The sequence below is a fragment of the Notolepis coatsorum genome, assembly GCF_963971535.1.
Source record: "Notolepis coatsorum genome assembly, chromosome: 7".
NCBI classification, from domain to species: Eukaryota; Metazoa; Chordata; class Actinopteri; order Aulopiformes; family Paralepididae; genus Notolepis; species Notolepis coatsorum.
The window spans coordinates 150,442,316-150,464,919 of record NC_140171.1 but is presented as its reverse complement, the minus strand read 5'-3'; the positions used below and the strand labels follow the sequence as shown (position 1 = coordinate 150,464,919).

The window sequence follows — 22,604 nt, the reverse complement described above, 5'->3', positions numbered from 1 at the left end:
GAGAGAGAGAGAGAGAGAGAGAGAGAGAGGGAGAGAGGGAGAGGGAGAGAGAGGGAGAGAGAGAGAGACAGAGAGACAGAGAGAGGGAGACAGAGAGGGAAAGGGAGAGAGAGAGAGACAGAGAGGGAGACAGATAGGGAGAGAGACAGAGAGAGAGGGATAGGGAGAGAGAGAGGGAGACAGAGAGGGAGAGAGACAGAGAGACAGAGAGGGAGAGAGAGGGAGAGAGACAGAGGGAGAGAGACAGAGGGAGAGAGACAGAGGGAGAGAGAGAGAGAGAGAGAGAGAGAGAGAGAGAGAGAGAGAGAGAGAGAGAGAGAGAGAGAGAGAGAGACAGAGAGACAGAGAGACAGAGAGACAGAGGGAGAGAGACAGAGAGGGAGAGGGAGAGGGAAAGAGAGAGAGGGAGAGGGAGAGGGAAAGAGAGAGAGGGAGAGGGGGAGAGAGGCAGGGGTTATCAGCAATGGGTTTATTGAGATGAATACAGAAGAGAACCTATCAATTAGGAATCAGGTATTAGACTTACAGAATTACATTCATCCTAAAAATGCAACAACATACCAACAACGTTCCACAATTCAACAACAGAACATTGCATGCAGTAGAAGAACTTTTAGGAATGTCTGACCACTAAGTGCGACTCTAACCACCAGAAGCTGCACGGACTATAATGTATGACGTACAGACCATCATGCCTGTTAGGGTACAGCGTCTACAGACCCTCACCTGCACCTTCTGTATATGTTTATTTTTCTCATATTTTTATATTCAGATTTTATTGACTATATTTATGTCTTTTCTATTACTCTGCCCATACCTGTACCTCCCCTCCCCCATGCTGCTATGACGCCTGCATTTCCCCAAGGGGATCAATAAAGGAATATCTTATCTCATCTTAGCCTACACAGGAACAGTAGGTAGGATGATATCTTGTATGTTATCATCGCGCTCAAATCAAATGTATTTGTAAAGCCCGAGATCACATGGAATAGCCCCCATAGGCTGCACAAGTCTTCTAGATCACATGGAATAGCCCCCATAGGCTGCACAAGTCTTCTAGATCACATGGAATAGCCCCCATAGGCTGCACAAGTCTTCTAGATCACATGGAATAGCCCCCATAGGCTGCACAAGTCTTCTAGATCACATGGAATAGCCCCCATTAGGGGTGGGCGATTAATCGAAAAAGAAATCGCGGTCTCGATTCATAGACCTATGCAATCTCATTTCTAAATGATGACGGATTTCTTTTAAACTATTTTTTTCTTCTTTTTTTTTTACTTTAAAATTTTGACGATTCTGACTTAAGTTATTTTGTTTGTTACAAGAGACTTTTAAGCACTTTCATATATGTTATGTTTAAGTTTAAGTCAAGCACTTTCATATATGTTATGTTTAAGTTTAAGTCAAGCACTTTCATATATGTTATGTTTAAGTTTAAGTCAAGCACTTTCATATATGTTATGTTTAAGTTTAAGTCAAGCACTTTCATATATGTTATGTTTAAGTTTAAGTCAAGCACTTCCATATACATGTTTAAGTTTAAGTCAAGCACTTTCATATATGTTATGTTTAAGTTTAAGTCAAGCACTTTCATATATGTTATGTTTAAGCAAGAGTTATTGAAAAAATAAGAATTGTGTGAGAGAATAGTGATCGCAATTCTTAGAGAGAAAAATCGTGATTCACATTTGAGCAAGAATCGTGCTGCAGCCCTAGAATGAAGCATATTGATCCTGCTGTCTCCTGTATGAAGCATATTGATCCTGCTGTCTCCTGTATGAAGCATATTGATCCTGGGAGTTTTGAACGGGGATAAAGGGGTTGGATACCTCAGATTCCTCGACACTGACAGCATTGTGACTAAAGTGTTTGTTTGAACAACAACCTTTGGTAACAGGCTGAAGGCAGCTCTCCCTCTCTCTCTCCCTCTCTCTCTCCCTCTCTCTCTCTCTCCCTCTCCCCCATTTATTTCCTATCCAGGGAGAACGAACCCCCCACACAGCCATGACTGCACACAAGGACGACTGGGAAACAGTGTGTTCATAATGTGTGTAAGTGACTGTTAACAAGCAAGGAAAAAGCAAGGGGAGCGAGAGAGAGAGAGAGAGAGAGAGAGAGAGTCACACCAAGACAGTAACAGAGGAGAGAGAGAGAGAGAGAGTCAGTCACACCAAGAAAGTAACAGAGGGAAGAGAGAGAGAGATAGAGCGATAGATAGATAGAGAGATATAGAGAGAGAGTCAGTCACACCAAGAAAGTAACAGAGGAGAGATAGAGAGAGAGAGAGAGAGAGAGAGAGAGAGAGAGAGAGAGAGAGAGAGAGAGAGAGAGAGAGAGAGGAGAGTGAGGAGAGAAAGAGAGGGATAGAGAGAGGAGAGAGAGAGAGAGAGAGAGAGAGAGAGAGAAGCGATGCACTGCTCTGTTGTATGTTAGAACTTTGTAAAAGTACTAAGAGCGATACACTGCTCTGTTATATATTTTTTATCTAACAATCTTATCACACTTTTTTACTGTCCGTTCTATTTTTTTTTTTTGCCTATTTTAAACTGAATCACACCGGACTTTTTTACTCTATCTAATCTATTCTATTTGATTTGTATTTGTATTACTGAAGAACTGTGATTTGCCTAACCGTGCTACCTCTCTATCTTTGTATTTCATTTAAAAAGAAATTATGCTCGCTTATGCCTGTATTCATTACTGTTGTGAAGCACTTTGAACTGCAACCTCTGTATGAAAAGTGCTATACAAATAAAGTTATTATTATTATTATACCTTTGGCACAACTCTCTGATAGCCACATTTGAGGGATCCTTGATATCCCAATTTGTTTACTCCCACATTATGGGTTATCGTCTCAGAAAGCAGTCCATGCGGTCGTCAGTCCGGCTGCAGTAATGAAATGAGTCAAGCTGAGACGGTCCGGAAGAAACGGAGGACGTGAGTCACTGCTGGAGGAAAACAACCGCATTGTGAAAAGAGAGGAAGAGAAAGAGAGAGGAGGTGAAAGAGAGAGGGAGGAAGAGAGAATGAAGAGCGAGGGAGGAGGGAGGTGAGGACACAGGAGAGGGTATGGAAGTCCTTGGATGCCAGCATCCATTTCAATGATAGCGTTAAAAACACATAATCTATGTCTTAAATTATGGCTATGTGTCTAATCTGCCTGTCGCTTATCAATGACTTGTTTGCAGTCAACATTGTCGAAACGGATTGTTTTTTAATCTGTTCATTTCCGTTTTATAGCATTTTGAAAAGCTATCGTTTTCTCGAAGATTTAAGGAAAATAGAAAGATTCCGTCAAAAAACGACATTTACTGGAATATTCTCGAATACACTAGAAACGTTGTAATTTTTCTGCCTATTTATGAATCGTTTTCAAATAAACGCTAGATTATCGATAGTATATGTGTACTTATGCACGCTATAGAAGCGAGCTGAGAAATCGATTCTCTCATTTCCTGATCAACGCGCGCGCACACACACACACACACACACACACACACACACACACACACACACACACACACACACACACACACACACACACACACACACACACACACACACACACACACACACACACACACACACACACACACACACACACACACACACACACACACACACACACACACACACACACACACACACACACACACACACACACACACACACACACACACACACACACACACACACACACACACAGGGCACGCTGTTATCTCAGTGAAAATAGCTCCGATTATCCTAAAACTGGTAACATAGATTCCTTACCTTATATCAGATGTTCTCCAAAAAGATTATTCCAATTCCTGATCGCCATTACAAATATTGATCGCGTTTATTGATTGATTATTGGCTACTGTAAATATATATTCCAGGTTGCTTTCCATCTCGCAATCACTTCCCTGTTCATCAGATCCCTCGCCAGCATAGTGGAGCGAGGAGGCTCCCCCCCCCACCCAACCCACAGTGTAATCGAATGGGGTGCAGTTACACAGGGATAGACGATAGGGGGCGGTATTTTACTACTACTACTACTACTAATTAACGATATATAGCGTTGTCGGCATTGAAAGTGTTAAGGGTATCGACCGAATCACTACCGAGTACCGATTCACGTGAGATCCACACCGGTGACACATTTCGGTAAAAAATATATATATAATAATAATAATAATAAAAAGTCAGAGGACGTCAAAGTTTTGTTTACCGCAAAACGAAACCTATGAAGTGTGCCGCACGTTCACGTCAACGCTCACGCGCACAATACAGGCTTACCTAGGATTTTACTTGATTCAACAACAAAGCAGTCAAACCAGTCGCTTCTTTTCACCTGACAGCGAGGACTCTCATTGGTTGAGTGTAACGCGTGGGAGGATCACACTACCTCACCCAGTTCCCTCCCTCGCTGTGCAGGCGCCCTGACCGACCTGTAGGAGTTGCTGTTTACAACAACCAGGACCCACCCCACCTGCTTCCCACCCACTGACACTGCCAATTGTGTCAGTATGGACGGCCGACCAGGCCGGAGGTACCGCAGCTGGATTCGATCCCACTGTCTCTGCGGTGGTAGACAGACGCTTAGTCCGCTGCGCTACCTGGCCGCCCGATAATAAATTATTTGAATTTTGGACACATACCGGTATGGGTTCAAATGTGAACGGTACCCGACCCTAGTCAGCACTCAACACAAGACCCTGACGGCCAGGCAGGCGGTCTACAACTAGTGTGGGCGAGGGGTTTTAATTCTACTTTTTATCTTTCTTTACACCGTGTACTTTTCTCATGTTCTTATATTCAGTTATATTGTTTACAAATTATATATTTTTCTCATATTCAGATCAAATTCAATTGCCTATATTTTAGTGCCGTCAATAGATTAAAGTAAATTTACTAATTAATCTCACAATTTTCTGTAATTAATCTAGATAAAAAATAGCATTTTTCTACTTAAGACCGAAGCTTGTAACAGATATTTACTTGAATAAAATCATGGAATTAATGTAAAATCAACACAAAGAAAGTATATTTAGATTCAAATACTATTTTAATAGCTTTCTTTGAATACAGTTTCTCTCCTGTGAAATACAAATGTTCAACAAAACCATCAACGTTGACTCAGCTAGACCCCTTTCTTATATCCGCGGCGCTAAGATTGAAGATTTTTCACTCCATAGATTAATCTAGATTAATTTATTTTAATGCTTTAAATAATTTAAATTAATCTCCAAAGTTAAAGCAATAATTTTGACAGCCCTACTATATTTATGTCTTTCTACTATTACCCTGCCCATACCTGTAGCTCGCCCCCCCCCCCTATGCTGCTATGATGCCCACATTTCCCCAAGGGGATCAATAAAGGAATATCTTCATTTCATGACCTTTGAAAACCCAACGGATGGTTGTTTACACTGCGCCCAGAAACTCTCCCGCACGACACAACTTGCCACAAAAGGTTTCTGGGTTTCTAACATAAATTTAAATTACAAACCACTTTATACCTCACTCTCGGACAAGGATATAAAAACACTTTCTAAGCATTAAAGTCTAAACATGAATGAATGAATGAATGAAAACTTTATTTAACAGATTGCAGAATGGGTACAATACAGTACGCTCAATACATACAATTGTTAAGGGGATGCAGACCAGAGAAAGACGTTTGTCTTGTTTCCATCAGGGTCCCCCATTTTCAATTCATATAGACATTTATGACATACACAACATACATGACATTTATGGCATAGGGACATATAGGTATTTAGTACTGATACATTTGTGACATAAACGGTATTCAAATATACAGTACTGTTACCCATAGATCCTGACAGAGTATATACATATGATGGGGAGGGGACTGTACATTAGGAGGGGGTGGGTGGGTGGGAGAGAAATATACATACGGCGGGGAGGGAATATATACATGCGGTGGGGAGGAGACTGTCTATTAGGAGGTGGTGGGGGTTTTGGGCATTTACGGTGGCCAGTTTCGAATTGCAGCCTCCCGTAGGTGCTCTTTAAGAGCGGTTTTGAATGTGGGTAGTGATTCACATTCCTTTACAGCTTTGGGTAGGTCGTTCCATATTGTTGTGGCATAATTGCGAAACGTGTTTAGTCCCTTGTTTGAGCCGAATCTGGGTTTAACATGATTTGTGGAGCTCCCTCTGGTGTAGTGGTTGTGGTATTCACTGACCTTTGGGAAGTATTTTGACATGTACATGGGTACCCCGGTCGTATAGTGTATCTTGTAGACCAGGCCCATTGCAAGTTGCTGTACTCTGTCGTCTACTCTACTGTAAGCCATCCTAGGTTGTCAAAGTGGGCAGGGGTGAGGTGGGTTCTGGGGTTCAGGTCAAGTAGTAGTCTGACCAGTTTGTTTTGTGATGTTTGTAATTTTGTTTTAAGCGCCTTTGAGGTGCTTTGGTACCATGAGGTGCAAGCATAGTCGTAGTACCCTTGAATAATAGTCAATGTTAGTCAATAGTCAATGTTATTCAACTGTTGGAAGAAAAATGTAATGACCCATAATCTCCACATCAACACTGCCCCCCACCCCCCCCCCCCCCCCAAGCCACTATGGGATGGGTTAATCGCAGATACGAATTGCATGCATGCATCGCATGTGTGCCAATTGATGACCTCGGAGCAGGTCCTAAATTATTATTATATTATTATGACACGTCAGCTTCTCTATGTGACCTGACCCAGTGCCACAGACTGGGAACACATACATCAACAAATACTCACCCACACAAAAACCAATTAACCTGCTGTTGTGTGGCAGTGAAAGGGTTAACCTTCTGTGTATTGTCGCAGTGAAAGGGTTAACCGTTTGGTAGTGCGGCAGTGAAAGGGTTAACTTGTGTATGCATAAATAATACATGCACACACACACACACGCACACACAGAAGTGACATCAAAGCATGGTTCAAAATGTAATATTGAGCACATCATGAATACTTTTGGCATCTTGTTATGAAAAGACACGTCAGAAGTGAGATAGAACATGTTATTAGATTACTAGTGTGTGAGTATGTACCACTCACATGACCTAACAGACATATACAGAGATACACACACACACACATAGAAGCACACACACACACAGACAGACATGGTACATACTGTATATTATGCAAACCTTTTGGACATAAACAAGAGATAAACCTTGGTGCTTGGGACATTTTCTACACACAACAAGCACAGTCACTCAAATACGTCTATTGAAGCTGACCTCAGATTCAGGTCAAGTGCAGTAATATTTTTCTGTTATAAGTTAAAAGGGACAGACAGGCTATTGTCCATCAGAATGTGACCTTAGAAGAAAAATATCTCTGCACCCCCCCCCCCCCCTCCCCCTCCCCCGCACGACTTTCGGTATATGACCCAATTCTCCAGACGTTGTAAGAAGCCTCACTTCTGCTTTTGTCACAAACGAGACTCTCACTCTGATTTCGGATTTCACTCTGTTTTTGGTCATTTCTGCTAAGGCTGGGGCGATGATAGGCCATTGGGAAGAATCGATAAATCGGGACAAAATGTTCGATAAATAATATAGATTTGTATTATTATTTTGCATGTAAAGAAAATAAAAATTATAATTTAAATACTTTTTTCTTAAAAAAGAAAGAAAACTATTATTTAATGTTATTCATGTGCACTCACTGTAGTTTTTGCGATGCTGTTTGTAGTTGGCCCACGACTACTACTTAAAAAAAGAAATTACACATGCAAAAAAATCTATAAGTGACGCCACTTATCGATTTCACTTCGATAAGTGGTCTCAGCCTTAATTTCTGCCCAAAATGGTTGATTTTGCGGAAAAATCGAATGAAGATTATCGCTTGTTGCTACAATGTTGCAAAGTAAATTGTAACCATAACGACCAGAAGCAGAACACTGAGCAGCCGGACCATGTTATGATACCATGTGATCTCCATGTAGCATGTTATGATACCATGTGATCTCCATGTAGCCATGTTATGATACCATGTGATCTCCATGTAGCATGTTATGTTACCATGTGATCTCTATGTAGCATGTTATGTTACCATGTGATCTCCATGTTATGTTACCATGTGATCTCCATGTAGCATGTTATGTTACCATGTGATCTCTATGTAGCTCCACAAATCATGTAAAACCCAGATTCGGCACAAACAAGGGACTAAACACGTTTCGCAATTATGCCACAACAATGTGGAACGCCCTACCCAAAGCTGTAAAGGAATGTAAATCACTACCCACCTTCAAAAACACTCTCAAAGAACACCTACGGGAGACTGCAATTCAAAACTGGCCCCTACAAATGTCCTAACCCAGTTGTACAATAAAGACCAAGCATGGCCTTGTCAGTATTCCAATGTACAGCCCCACCCAACCCAACACCTACCCAACCTCCTCCAATGTACAGTTTCCATGTCAAATGTATGTCAGTATTCCAATGTACAGTGTCCCCCCCCCTACCCAACCCCCCCCCCCCCCCCCACCTCCAATGTACAGCCCCACCCCACCTACCCAACCTCCCCCAATGCACAGTTTCTATGTCAAATGTATATACTCTTCTTCTGGATTTTTTTAGTATCACAAACAGTACTGTATTTGAAAATCTGGTATGTCATAAATGTATAGATGTAGCAGTACTGTCTATCTGTATGTCATGTGTGTCATATGATGAATTGAAAATGGGGGACCCTGATGGAAACAAGACGAAAGTCTTTCTCAGGTCTGCATCCTCTTAACAATTGTATGTATTGAGCTGTACTGTACCCATTCTGCAATCTGTTAATAAACTTTTCAATCAATCAATCAATCAATCAATCAATCAATCAATCAATCAATCTCCATGTAGCATGTTATGTTACCATGTGATCTCCATGTAGCATGTTATGTTACCATGTGATCTCTATGTAGCATGTTATGTTACTGTAACTGAGGGGTTACAATACCCTGACTGTATTAAAGATTGTGATATATTAAACCACTACTAGTTATGTACTTTAATTACTGGCCATACAGTACATGAATATATATGGTGAACACCCACACAAGAATACGGCATTGACACATAAAGTTCTATTGGAGGGTTATTTATTATTATTAAGCAACGTTAGGTTACAGATTGAGAATTAGGCTCGCGCTTGTATGGCGAAGAACATATGTAAAGTCAGTCAAGAGCATAAGTCAATGAGAATAGTATGAATACTATGATGGGTCTAAGCTGACGCCACCTGTGGTATAGCAATTATATGGGCCACACCGGTACCAGCTGGAGACACTGGGGGGTTCCCTCCGGGGTGTAAGGCCGGTAGGGGTAGAGGAATGTTCGGGTACAAAGTCTGGGTCAACGAGGAATAACGAGGCTCCAGATACAGGAGCCGGTGCATGTACTCCCTTGATCAGCAGACAAAGCAACAGTTGTAATCCAATATGCTCGACAGCATTGACGACAGCCAGCCAGCCCCTTCCAAGAGGCGGGCCCGAGTGATGATCCTCACGGGGGTAAATCCCAAACGACAGTGGGATCAACGGTTCTCTTCTCCAGTGGTCACGGTCCCAAAGCAATATAATCCAACCAGAAATGGTTCTGCAATCGCCGGTGTAGATTCTCCTGTGTACATATCCAACGGTTCTCGCCTAGGACTCCTCGGGTGTGGGCACGGATTTAGGCCGCACAGCCTGGATAAGTGCACTAGCTAAATACACGACGAACCGGTGGTAATGCTGGTCACTGAAGAACTGTAGCCGCACGATACACTATAAATGATCGACTATTACTTCACATTAGATTAAGTCGAACTCAACGTTACTGCGTTAAACTCTGACACTTTAGCATTCTATTCGCACACGGTTCTCAATGCTCTATTTAGATGCAAGGTTGCTCACTTCACTGCACGTTGACTCGTGGTGAAGGCATTAAGGTTTTGGTAAGACTACTGCTATTTACACCTGCGCCGTATTTATACGTAAAGTGATTATCTAGTGCCAACCTCAGTTCTCGTCTCGTATTACTGCACAGACTCTGGGCATGTACCGACATGCCCAGAGTTGCCTTTGAACTTGTCGTTGGGGGCTTGGTCGTTGGCGCCTGGGGTCGCTGTCCAATAGGAGAGCGAATATTACTCTGGTTTATACACAGGTAAAGGGATATTCCGTGTATATATACAAACAATATACAAGGTATATCAAAACAATAAATATATATATTCAGTTTAATCTGACCCTTTGCAACAGCCGCCTCCTAATTAGTCCGCACCTAATTAGTTAAAGCGAAGACAGATTAATAGTCCTGTCAACTACTCAATGTCTGTTGTGGGGAGTAGGGCAATCTACAAAGTCAGTGGGTCATGATCGTCATCAAGGGAGTCAGGGAGCCTTGGCAACTCTATCAGCCTCGCCACGGGTCGGGTGTAGCGGTGAGGCAGGTCGGCCCTCCTGGGTACACTGGGCTGTGCTCGCCACTTGCGACAGTCTAGACAGGTCCGCTGGAAGCGTCGTACTGCTTCTCTTCCTTGCAGTATCCAATAGCGACGTCAGATCTCAGCGAAGACTCTCTCTGCCCCAGCGTGGTGCACATCCTCGTCGTATTTCTTTATGATGAGCTCGGTGACCTTGTGTCAGCTGTTGAGGACTATAGGAAACTTGACGTCATCCGTTAAGTCCGGGGCTCGTCTCAGACGACCACCCACCCTGATGAGGTCATGGGTGTCGCGCTCAGGGGCCAAGTGGAGCAGTCTGCTGTCTGACGGGACTGGCTTTGATCCCTGCAGACAGTCTAGCTCGTCGGGGAACGAGTCTCTTTGGGCTCGCTGTAGCAGAAGGAGTTCTGCTTCTTCGTAGTTAGCTGCATTAATGTCGGTAGTGGGGGGAACCTCAGGGTGGTGCCACAGGAATGTCTTTAACTGCGCACTCTCAAGGGTGGGGCAGTCGTCTATGTTAGGGTCAGTGGGGACTGGTGTGTGCGTCAACCCACAGAACATAGATTTCTTGATTTCTGCCTCCTCTTGACTAGCCTCCCGAGGGGTGGGGTTAGGCCACTCTTCTTCCGGGAGCTTGAGGAACTCAGGACCGTCACTGTAGATATTGTGAGACGTGTGAGGTCATCTAGGGACATCCCCCGTGTGATGACATCTGCTGGGTTCTGTTTCGTGTCCACGTACCACCAGCACGCTGATTCTGTTAAGTCTTGGATCTCTGTGATTCTGACTCCCACGAAGACCTTGTATCTACACGAATCGGACTGGATCCATGTGAGTACGGTCATGGAGTCTGACCACAAGATTGTTCTTTGCACCGGGATGGTGAGTTCACGTTGGATTAACGTGGCGAGTTGCGCGCCTACCAGGGCTGCGCAGAGCTCTAGACGCGGGATCGATTGTTGCTTGCGGGGGGCTATCCTTGAGCGAGCCAGGATGAAGGCTGTGTGTATTTCTCCTCCCTCCTCTCGGGCCCGCAAGTAAGCCACCGAGCCGTAGGCCGCTTCTGAGGCGTCGCTGAAGACGTGCAGGTCCATCTGGCACGTCTCCAGCCGCACTGTGGGTGGGAAGTAGCTTCGGCGTATGTTCACATTTTGGAGCGAGTTGAGTTCTCTCTCCCACTCTCTCCAGGTGGAAGCGAGGTGGTCGGGTATGGGGTCGTCCCAGCCCTGTTCCTTGTCCCACAGCTCTCGTACAATCATTTTCGCCCTGGTGGTGTAAGGTAGGATACACCCCAGCGGGTCATATTGCCTTGCGAGTGTTCTGTATACGCTCCGTCTGGTGGTCGGTAGAGGGGTCGACCTTCCCTGCTCCGTGGTCAGGGGTGTGTATCTGTAATGGAGCGAGTCTGTTTTGAAGCGCCAGACTAGTCCTAATGTCATTTCTTGTGCTTCACCTGGGATGGTCGCCATCCAGGTCTCGCTGCTTGCTGCCTTTGTCTCTGGGGAGAGGCTGCGAAGTACTTGAGGGTCGCTGCTGGCCCACTGCCAGAGATCAAAGCCGCCTTTGATCAGTGAGGCGCGGAGCTTGAGTAGGAGGGCTTCGGCTTCTTCTGGCGTCGAGACTCTTTGCAGACAGTTGTCCTCGTAGAAACTCCTCTCTACACTTTGTCTGACCTCCTCGTCAGCTTCAGGGTCTTCTGTGACATGTTTTTGCAGTGCGAACGTAGCACAGCATGGGCTGCATGTGGTTCCGAAGGGGGGGACCTCCCATTGGTAGATGGATGGTTGCTCATCCCCGATCCTCTCTCTCCATAAGAACCGCAGCAAGGGCTTGTCCTCTTCCACTAGTCGCACCTGCAGGAACATCCCTTTGATGTCGCCGCTGATGGCCACCTTGTCTTGGCGGAAACGTAGTAACACGCCTAGTAGAGAGGGGCTGAGTGTTGGGCCGGGCAAGAGTTCTTTATTCAGATTCTGTAGTCCGATTTGGTAGCTGCAGTTGAATACAATACGATCCTTGCCGTTGTGGTGGACCTTGTGGTGGGGCACGTACCATGATTCGGTCGTCTGGTCGGCCTCTTGAATGTCAATTTTCTTTATGTGTCCCGCTGTGATTAGCTTGTCAATCTCAGCGCGGTACACAGTGGCTTGAGTGGGGTCTTTGGCTAGACGCCGCTCGGTGTTCAGTAGATATCGCTCTGTCGCTTCTTTTGAGGCGTGGAGGGTGGGCATACCCTCTCGCCTCAAGAGTGGAGTTGCGTATCTCATCACTCCATTGACCTCGACTCTCTTTGTCCTCTGCTCGAGGAGGGTTATGGCATAAGTGTCTTCCTTTGATCGAACGAGTTTCTTTTCATTCTTAAAGGGCATCGCGTCTAATGTCCATAGCCTCTCGACGTGCTGTAAGAGGGTGGTGTCTTCTTCTTTTATTCTTGAGTGGAGGCAGCGAGTGGCTGCTGGTCGGTTGGAAGACCCGGAGAGGGGGCCTTGTAGTGTCCAACCTAGGCGGGTCTCGACCGCTGCTGGACAGCCTCTGGGCCCGATGTGGGCCCGATGTGGACCCGGTCCGTTGGGACGCTGAGGTGTGCGTGGTCGGATCCTATGAGCAGGGTCGGGGTGGCGCCGTCGATGAGCGGTATAGGTAGTTGGCGTAGATGCACGTATTTTTCCATCAGCTTTGGGATGGGGTAGGTGTACTGTGACAGGCCTATGTCTTGGCTGGTGAAGGCGTTAGTAATCCTATACTGCTTCTCGGGCTGCCCGACTGCTGCTATCGTGAAGGAGACATTTTCACCCTTTATGGTCTTCAGGTCTCTTCTAATAGTACGGATTGTCATTGTTTCTTCGCTCCCCCGCAGACCCAGCCGGGCTGCAGCGGATGCGAGGAGGAGAGTCTTTTCTGACCCATCGTCTAGGACGGCGTAAGTGTCCATGACCTTGTCCTCGTAGCTTAATATCACTCGGACCACTTTCAAGAGCACTCGGGAGCTCCCGCTCTTCGCAGGGTCGATATACATGACGTTCACTCTCGAGCTGCTTGGGGGTACGAGTTTCTTCTTGTTGCTGTCATGTAGGACATCCAAGTGGGCGCCGTCGCACTTGCTGCATTTCTTCTTTAAACGGCACTCGGCTGCCATATGGCTGCGCGCGCAGCGGAAGCAGCGGCGGTTGGCTTTGATCCACTGACTCACCTCGTCAGCGGTCATCTTCTTGAAAGTGTCACATTGAGACAGCCAATGTTCCTTTTCACAGTACTGGCATACAATCTTCCACTTCCCCTTCGTCGGGGGGGTGCTGTGGTTCTTGTGCTGCGGCACTGACTCGGCTTGGTGCATAACGGTCACTGACCGGCGGTCATCATTTGATCTCCGAGGTCCATCTCTTGGGCTTGGTCCACTCCACACGAACGTGTCCAGTCGTAGGCTGCTGACTTCTCTTGTGAGGAAGGCGGCCAGGTCTAGGAGGGATGGCTCGGGACCGTCGGGATCACGGTGGTCTCTCTGCCGCCGAAAGCGCTCTTGGCGGGCTGGAGGGAGCTTCTCTAGTATTCGTTCCACATTAGAGTTAGCATATAGTTCATATCTCCCTTTCTCCTTTTGGGACCCCAGCATCCCTACCAGGGATTGTACCTTGATAGAGAGGTCATCCAATGCTCTATTGTCTTTGGCTGGGGGGAGGCGGTCAATATCTCTTATTTCTTGTATCACGTAGTCCCATATGCGTCCATAACGCTGGTCGAGGGCCACTAGAGCCGCGGAGTATGGGGTGCTTGAGTTGGAATATGCCAGCGCTATATTATGCGCTCTGGGCACCTTGAGATGCTTGAGGAGGATGGCATATTTGTACGACTCATCAGGGACGTCGGACATCATAGTCTCCAAGCACATCCGTAATTCCGTGTACTGTGCTCTGTCCTTGTGCGTAAAGTCTGGGAACGTCGGTGTGCCAAGGTACGATGCCATGGATGGCTGGCACATTGGTGAGCGTAGGGGAAGAGGCCTCCTGGGCGAGTCTCCCCGTACGTGTTGTCGTGGGTTGGTACTTGGTGGGTACCAGAGGCCGGGTACCCAGGTGCTGTTCCCCGGTGCTGACTGTACGTCAAACTCACCCGTGAGTTGAGTCGGGGGTTTGTAGTGCAGTGACTCGGGGCTGAAGTCTGGGCTGTACTGGGCCTCCTGGTCCTGAGTACGTTGCTGCTGGTGGGCTTGACTTTCCTCCTCTTCCTCTTCCTCTTCTAAGTCCTGAAGTCTTCTATTCAGTCTCTCGGCGACGTAGGCCGGTTCTTCCCGGTGGCTGGGTCTCGTATGGACCGGTCGGGGAGGGGGTTCGTAGACGTAGACAGGATCCTTCTGTTGGCCGGGTCCCGGGTCGCTTGGTCGGGTAGGGGAAGGTGCCCTAGACCCTTGTCGTGATGATCTCCGGGAGCTCCGTGCGGAGAGAGGGGGTGTCGCCCTGGCAATCAATTGTTCTATCATCTGCGCCTGCAGCCGGTCGCGCTCTGCTTCGCGCTGGGCATTGGCGGCGTCGCGCTGTGCATTGGCGCGGTCTCTTTCAATGTTCTCTTCCGTCTGAAGGCGTCTCTCCTCCAGTCTTATGCGGTCGTCTTCACTCCTTTGTTGCGCCTGGAAGCGCTCTCGCTCGGTTGCAGAGTGTTCGCGTTCACTAAGGGCTTGCGCTTGGAGTTGCGCGTGAAGGCGCTCTCGTTCCGCTGCAGATTGTTCGCGCTCGCTCGTCTGTTGAGCCTGAAGGCGCTCTCTTTCCATGGTAGAGTGTTCGCGCTCACTTAATTGTTGCGCCCGGAGGCGCTCTTGTTCCATGGCAGATTGTTCGCGCTCACTTAATTGTTGCGCCCGGAGGCGCTCTTGTTCCATGGCAGAGTGTTCGCGCTCACTAAGCGTCTTTGCTTGAAGTCGATCGCGTTCGGTGTTGGCTGTCAGGGTGGCGATGAAGGCTTGCGCCAGTATCTGGTCCGCCTCGCTGGGGGATGACACTGACGGAGGTGATCGGCTTCTGACAGTGCTCGTTGGAGATCTGTTCTCCTGGCGCGCCCCGAGGTCCATCTCCTGGGCGCGCTTCTCTTCTGGTGGTGTGTCGGGTTCTGTCCCTGGAGCGCTTTCTTTATCCTGGAGCTCTCCGGGGACTATCCCGTTGACGTTGTCTGGAGGTATAGTCATGTCATGTCCCACCTGGTCCCCCCCGTGAGCTTGGTCAGTTTCGTTAGAACCCACTGGGGTCTCTACTGGCAGGGTCGCCTGGTCGATAGGATTTGACATGCTTTGACTATCCGCTTTATCCGTATTTAACGTCTGTTTAGATAAGCTAGGTAGTAGAACGACAGCGTATTCCTCCAGATAGGGAGGTGGCTGACGTTTGCGCTGCGGGCGTTCTAGCTTGGGAGAGCCGCTTGGGGAGTGTTCACCGCTGGCCATGGTTAATATCAATATTATATTAAATATTACACTGATATCCTCCGGCTCGAAGGACCAATTGTAACTGAGGGGTTACAATACCCTGACTGTATTAAAGATTGTGATATATTAAACCACTACTAGTTATGTACTTTAATTACTGGCCATACAGTACATGAATATATATGGTGAACACCCACACAAGAATACGGCATTGACACATAAAGTTCTATTGGAGGGTTATTTATTATTATTAAGCAACGTTAGGTTACAGATTGAGAATTAGGCTCGCGCTTGTATGGCGAAGAACATACGTAAAGTCAGTCAAGAACATAAGTCAATGAGAATAGTATAAATACTATGATGGGTCTAAGCTGACGCCACCTGTGGTATAGCAATTATATGGGCCACACCGGTACCAGCTGGAGACACTGGGGGGTTCCCTCCGGGGTGTAAGGCCGGTAGGGGTAGAGGAATGTTCGGGTACAAAGTCTGGGTCAACGAGGAATAACGAGGCTCCAGATACAGGAGCCGGTGCATGTACTCCCTTGATCAGCAGACAAAGCAACAGTTGTAATCCAATATGCTCGACAGCATTGACGACAGCCAGCCAGCCCCTTCCAAGAGGCGGGCCCGAGTGATGATCCTCACGGGGGTAAATCCCAAACGACAGTGGGATCAACGGTTCTCTTCTCCAGTGGTCACGGTCCCAAAGCAATATAATCCAACCAGAAATGGTTCTGCAATCGCCGGTGTAGATTCTCCTGTGTACATATCCAACGGTTCTCGCCTAGGACTCCTCGGGTGTGGGCACGGATTTAGGCCGCACAGCCTGGATAAGTGCACAAGCTAAATACACGACGAACCGGTGGTAATGCTGGTCACTGAAGAACTGTAGCTGCACGATACACTATAAATGATCGACTATTACTTCACATTAGATTAAGTCGAACTCAACGTTACTGCGTTAAACTCTGACACTTTAGCATTCTATTCGCACGCGGTTCTCAATGCTCTATTTAGATGCAAGGTTGCTCACTTCACTGCACGTTGACTCGTGGTGAAGGCATTAAGGTTTTGGTAAGACTACTGCTGTTTACACCTGCGCCGTATTTATACGTAAGGTGATTATCTAGTGCCAACCTCAGTTCTCGTCTCGTATTACTGCGCAGACTCTGGGCATGTACCGACATGCCCGGAGTTGCCTTTGAACTTGTCGTTGGGGGCTTGGTCGTTGGCGCCTGGGGTCGCTGTCCAATAGGAGAGCGAATATTACTCTGGTTTATACACAGGTAAAGGGATATTCCGTGTATATATACAAACAATATACAAGGTATATCAAAACAATAAATATATATATTCAGTTTAATCTGACCCTTTGCAACAGTTACCATGTGATCTCCATGTAGCATGTTATGTTACCATGTGATCTCTGTTATGTTACCATGTGATCTCCATGTAGCATGTTATGTTACCATGTGATCTCTATGTTATGTTACCATGTGATCTCCATGTAGCATGTTATGTTACCATGTGATCTCCATGTAGCATGTTATGTTACCATGTGATCTCCATGTAGCATGTTATGTTACCATGTGATCTCTATGTAGCATGTTATGATACCATGTGATCTCTATGTAGCATGTTATGTTACCATGTGATCTCCATGTAGCATGTTATGTTACCATGTGATCTCTATGTTATGTTACCATGTGATCTCCATGTAGCATGTTATGATACCATGTGATCTCTATGTAGCATGTTATGTTACCATGTGATCTCCATGTAGCATGTTATGATACCATGTGATCTCTATGTAGCATGTTATGATACCATGTGATCTCTATGTAGCCATGTTATGTTACCATGTGATCTCTATGTAGCATGTTATGATACCATGTGATCTCTATGTAGCATGTTATGATACCATGTGATCTCTATGTAGCATGTTATGTTACCATGTGATCTCCATGTAGCATGTTATGTTACCATGTGATCTCCATGTTATGTTACCATGTGATCTCTATGTAGCATGTTATGTTACCATGTGATCTCCATGTAGCATGTTATGTTACCATGTGATCTCCATGTTATGTTACCATGTGATCTCTATGTAGCATGTTATGATACCATGTGATCTATATGTAGCATGTTATGATACCATGTGATCTCTATGTAGCATGTTATGATACCATGTGATCTCTATGTAGCATGTTATGTTACCATGTGATCTCCATGTAGCATGTTATGATACCATGTGATCTCTATGTAGCATGTTATGATACCATGTGATCTCCATGTAGCATGTTATGATACCATGTGATCTCCATGTAGCATGTTATGTTACCATGTGATCTATATGTAGCATGTTATGATACCATGTGATCTCTATGTAGCATGTTATGATACCATGTGATCTCTATGTAGCATGTTATGTTACCATGTGATCTCCATGTAGCATGTTATGATACCATGTGATCTCCATGTAGCATGTTATGATACAATGTGCTCTCTATGTAGCATGTTATGATACCATGTGATCTCTATATAGCATGTTATGTTACCATGTGATCTCCATGTTATGTTACCATGTGATCTCTATGTAGCATGTTATGATACCATGTGATCTCTATGTAGCATGTTATGATACCATGTGATCTCTATGTAGCATGTTATGTTACCATGTGATCTCTATGTAGCATGGTATGATACCATGTGATCTCTATGTAGCATGTTATGTTACCATGTGATCTCCATGTTATGTTACCATGTGATCTCCATGTAGCATGTTATGTTACCATGTGATCTCCATGTTATGTTACCATGTGATCTCTATGTAGCATGTTATGATACCATGTGATCTCCATGTAGCATGTTATGTTACCATGTGATCTCTATGTAGCATGTTATGTTACCATGTGATCTCTATGTTATGTTACCATTGATCTCTATGTAGCATGTTATGTTACCATGTGATCTCCATGTAGCATGTTATGTTACCATGTGATCTCTATGTTATGTTACCATGTGATCTCTATGTAGCATGTTATGTTACCATGTGATCTCCATGTAGCATGTTATGTTACCATGTGATCTCTATGTAGCATGTTATGTTACCATGTGATCTCCATGTAGCATGTTATGCTACCATGTGATCTCCATGTAGCATGTTATGTTACCATTGATCTCTATGTAGCATGTTATGTTACCATTGCTCTCTATGTAGCATGTTATGTTACCATGTGATCTCTATGTTATGTTACCATTGATCTCTATGTAGCATGTTATGTTACCATGTGATCTCTATGTTATGTTACCATTGATCTCTATGTAGCATGTTATGTTACCATGTGATCTCTATGTTATGTTACCATTGATCTCTATGTAGCATGTTATGATACCATGTGATCTCTATGTAGCCATGTTATGTTACCATGTGATCTCTATGTAGCATGTTATGTTACCATGTGATCTCTATGTAGCATGTTATGATACCATGTGATCTCTATGTAGCATGTTATGTTACCATGTGATCTCCATGTAGCATGTTATGATACCATGTGATCTCCATGTAGCATGTTATGTTACCATGTGATCTCCATGTTATGTTACCATGTGATCTCTATGTAGCATGTTATGTTACCATGTGATCTCCATGTAGCATGTTATGTTACCATGTGATCTCCATGTAGCATGTTATGTTACCATGTGATCTCTATGTAGCATGTTATGTTACCATGTGATCTCCATGTAGCATGTTATGTTACCATGTGATCTCCATGTAGCATGTTATGTTACCATGTGATCTCCATGTAGCCATGTTATTTTTTTTCAAAACTTTGTTTATTGAAGTTTTTCGTTGCAATATGAAATGAGCAGTAGGTCAAACTGTACACATATATGCCAGACGTATTGCACATATCTACATATAAGTAGTCAAAATATAGGTCTGTTAAATGTACATATTGCACATAACTACGTATAAGTAGTCAAAATATAGGTCTGTTGAATATAGACTACAGCGAATACACCACAAGATAAATATATAGATATTGTTTCGGACATACAGTCAATTGAACAGATTATGGGCACTGAGGACAAGGACTGTACAGCAGAAAGAGAGGAATGGAACTTTTTTTTTAAGTGAGAAGCTAAACATGGGGTTACACCTGTACATGTAGACAGGTCAACCAACCAGACAATGCTAGGCTAGAAGTGAGCATAGCTTATTATGGGGTGTCGATTAGCCATGTTATGGTACCAGAACTGTGATCTCTAAATCCTATAGTTGACTCTGTTGATAAAAAGTTAGAAAACTATTTGAAAGGTCATATATGTGAATTTGTCAAAGATATAAAAAAAAATGAATGAATGAATTTATTCACAGACACACACACACACACACACACAATATATTACATGTACATATCTTCATGTGAAAACAACAACGACGCAATTGTGTGCATGTGCCAGGTCTCCCAAGAAGCTATTTAAAGCTTTTGGAGGGAGTCTGATCACTATAGACAAAATATAAACAAAAAAAACTAAAACAAAACATACAACGTGGGTAGGCTTACACACCTACCTACTAACTGACATACAACATAGGTATATAAATTGTCTGTATTTATGTATCTAAGTAATGATTCTATTTAGAGATATGATTTAAGCAGTTCCTCTTTCAGTGATTTTTTTAATGTTTTGAAGGATTTAGACAGTTTCAGACTCATAGACTTCCATTATAGCGTCACTGACCAATGCCGTTTTCAACACGTCTAGACAAGACAGAACTCCAGCACTAGTGATTTGTCCCTTTAAATCAACCAATTCAAATAAGTAAAGATATTATTTAAATATGTTAATACAAAAAAATAAAATAAAATAAAAGATATTTAGACAGTAAGACAACACACACACACATGCGCATGCAACACCATCCAGCCACTGCGGCTAGAGGAGAAGCTCACTGGGATGCAGCTGGACCGGGGAATGGTGGCCTGGATCACAGACTACCTCACTCAGTATGTGAGACTTCAGGGCAGCCAATCAGAGGTGCCGGTGAGCAACACCGGCGCTCCCCAGGGTACCGTGCGGTCACCCTTTTTGTTTACCCTCTACACCTCCGACTTCCACTACATCACAAGAACGTGCCACCTGCAGAAGTTCTCCGATGACTCCTCCATCGTCAGCTACATCGTGGACGACGATGAGTCTGAGTACAGGGCTCTGGTGGAGAGCTTCGTAGGGTGGTCCGACAGTAACCAGCTCCAACTCAACGTCAGCAAGACAAAGGAGCTGGTGGTGGACTATCGGAGAGGCAGGAAGGGTCCCCCTTCTCCCATAATGCTCGGTGGGGAGGAGGTAGAGATGGTGGAGTCCTACACGTTCCTTGGAGTTCACCTGAACAATAAACTGGACTGGTCAGACAACACTGAGGCCCTCTACAGGAAGGGACAGAGCAGGCTGTTCTTCCTGAGGAGACTCAGGTCATTCGACGTGTGCAACCGACTGCTGCTATCGTTCTACCAGTCGGTTGTAGCCAGCGTCCTCTTTCTTGCTGTGGTGTGCTGGGGGGGCAACATCAACTTGAGGGACTCCAGCAAGCTGAACAAGCTGGTGAAGAAGGCTCGCTCAGTACTAGTGGGTGGTGAGCTGGATAACCTAGAGGTGGTGGCTGAGAGGAGGATGAGGAAAAAGCTAGAAGCCATCCTGGAGAACCCCTCTCACCCCCTCTCACGAGGAGGTAGCCAGAATGAAGAGCACGTTCAGCCCGACACACCACAAACCGCCTGGGCCGGTCCTTTATACCGGCAGCCATCAGGCTCTACAACAAAGGGCTCGGACGGCCGGATCTGCTGCCAGAACCATCACTGTCACAACTCGGGACTTGAGAACTAGAGACTCACATCACCATACTGACTATCTTGTATTTTGCACTAGAGACTCATATCTTGTGTTTGTACTTTTTTACATTACATTGTATTTGTATCTATACTTTAAGTGTATCTATAGTGTATTTAGATACTGGACTGTATAGGACTGTGAAGCTCTACGCCCCCCATGCTGCTTTGCCACCCGATTTCCCCAAGGGGATTAATAAAGGGTCATCTTATCTTATACACACACAAAGAGTGCAAATATCACACACACACTTATTCCATTCAAATCACACACTTCAGGTTTGTGATTACGTTAAAAGGATTTGAGTTACAAACGCACACAAAGACACACACACACACAGACAGACAGTAGGATTAAATTACAGGCCAGTCGAGAACGGAAACGAGACACCATGTTTAAGTTGAGACAACAAGCTATATGACACACACACACACACACACACACACACACACACACACACACACACACACACACACACACACACACACACACACACACACACACACACACACACACACACACACACACACACACACACACACACACACACACACACACACACACACACACACACACACACACACACACACACAGAGACGACACAGTGGAGGTTCCAATGCCGTCAGAATGTGACCGACATGACGTGGACAACCCTCTCAATTACAAAAACAACACACAGCGACAGAGGAGAGGAAGGAGAGAGGAGAGGAGAGGGAGGGGAGGAAGGAGAGAGGAGAGGAGAGGAGAGAGGAGAGGAGAGAGGAGAGGAAGGAGAGAGGAGAGGAAGGAGAGAGGAGAGGAGAGGAGAGGGAGGGGAGGAAGGAGAGAGGAGAGAGGAAGGAGAGAGGAGAGGAGAGAAGAGGAAGGAGAG

The 22,604-nt window shown here is 45.3% G+C and overlaps 1 protein-coding gene across 1 annotated transcript in view; it reads right to left on the bottom strand.

The window, feature by feature from the left end:
* Nucleotides 1-13,803, bottom strand: part of LOC311231808 (microtubule-associated tumor suppressor 1 homolog A-like) — a gene marked incomplete at its 5' end in the record, with an annotated part of 109,323 nt that extends 95,520 nt beyond the window's left edge. Inside the window, one exon of the mRNA XM_084318432.1 lies at nt 13,773-13,803. Coding sequence (XP_084174558.1) covers nt 13,773-13,803 — 31 coding nt within the window. The remainder of the gene's footprint in view (nt 1-13,772) is intronic.
* Between the last annotated feature and the right edge of the window lie 8,801 nt (nt 13,804-22,604).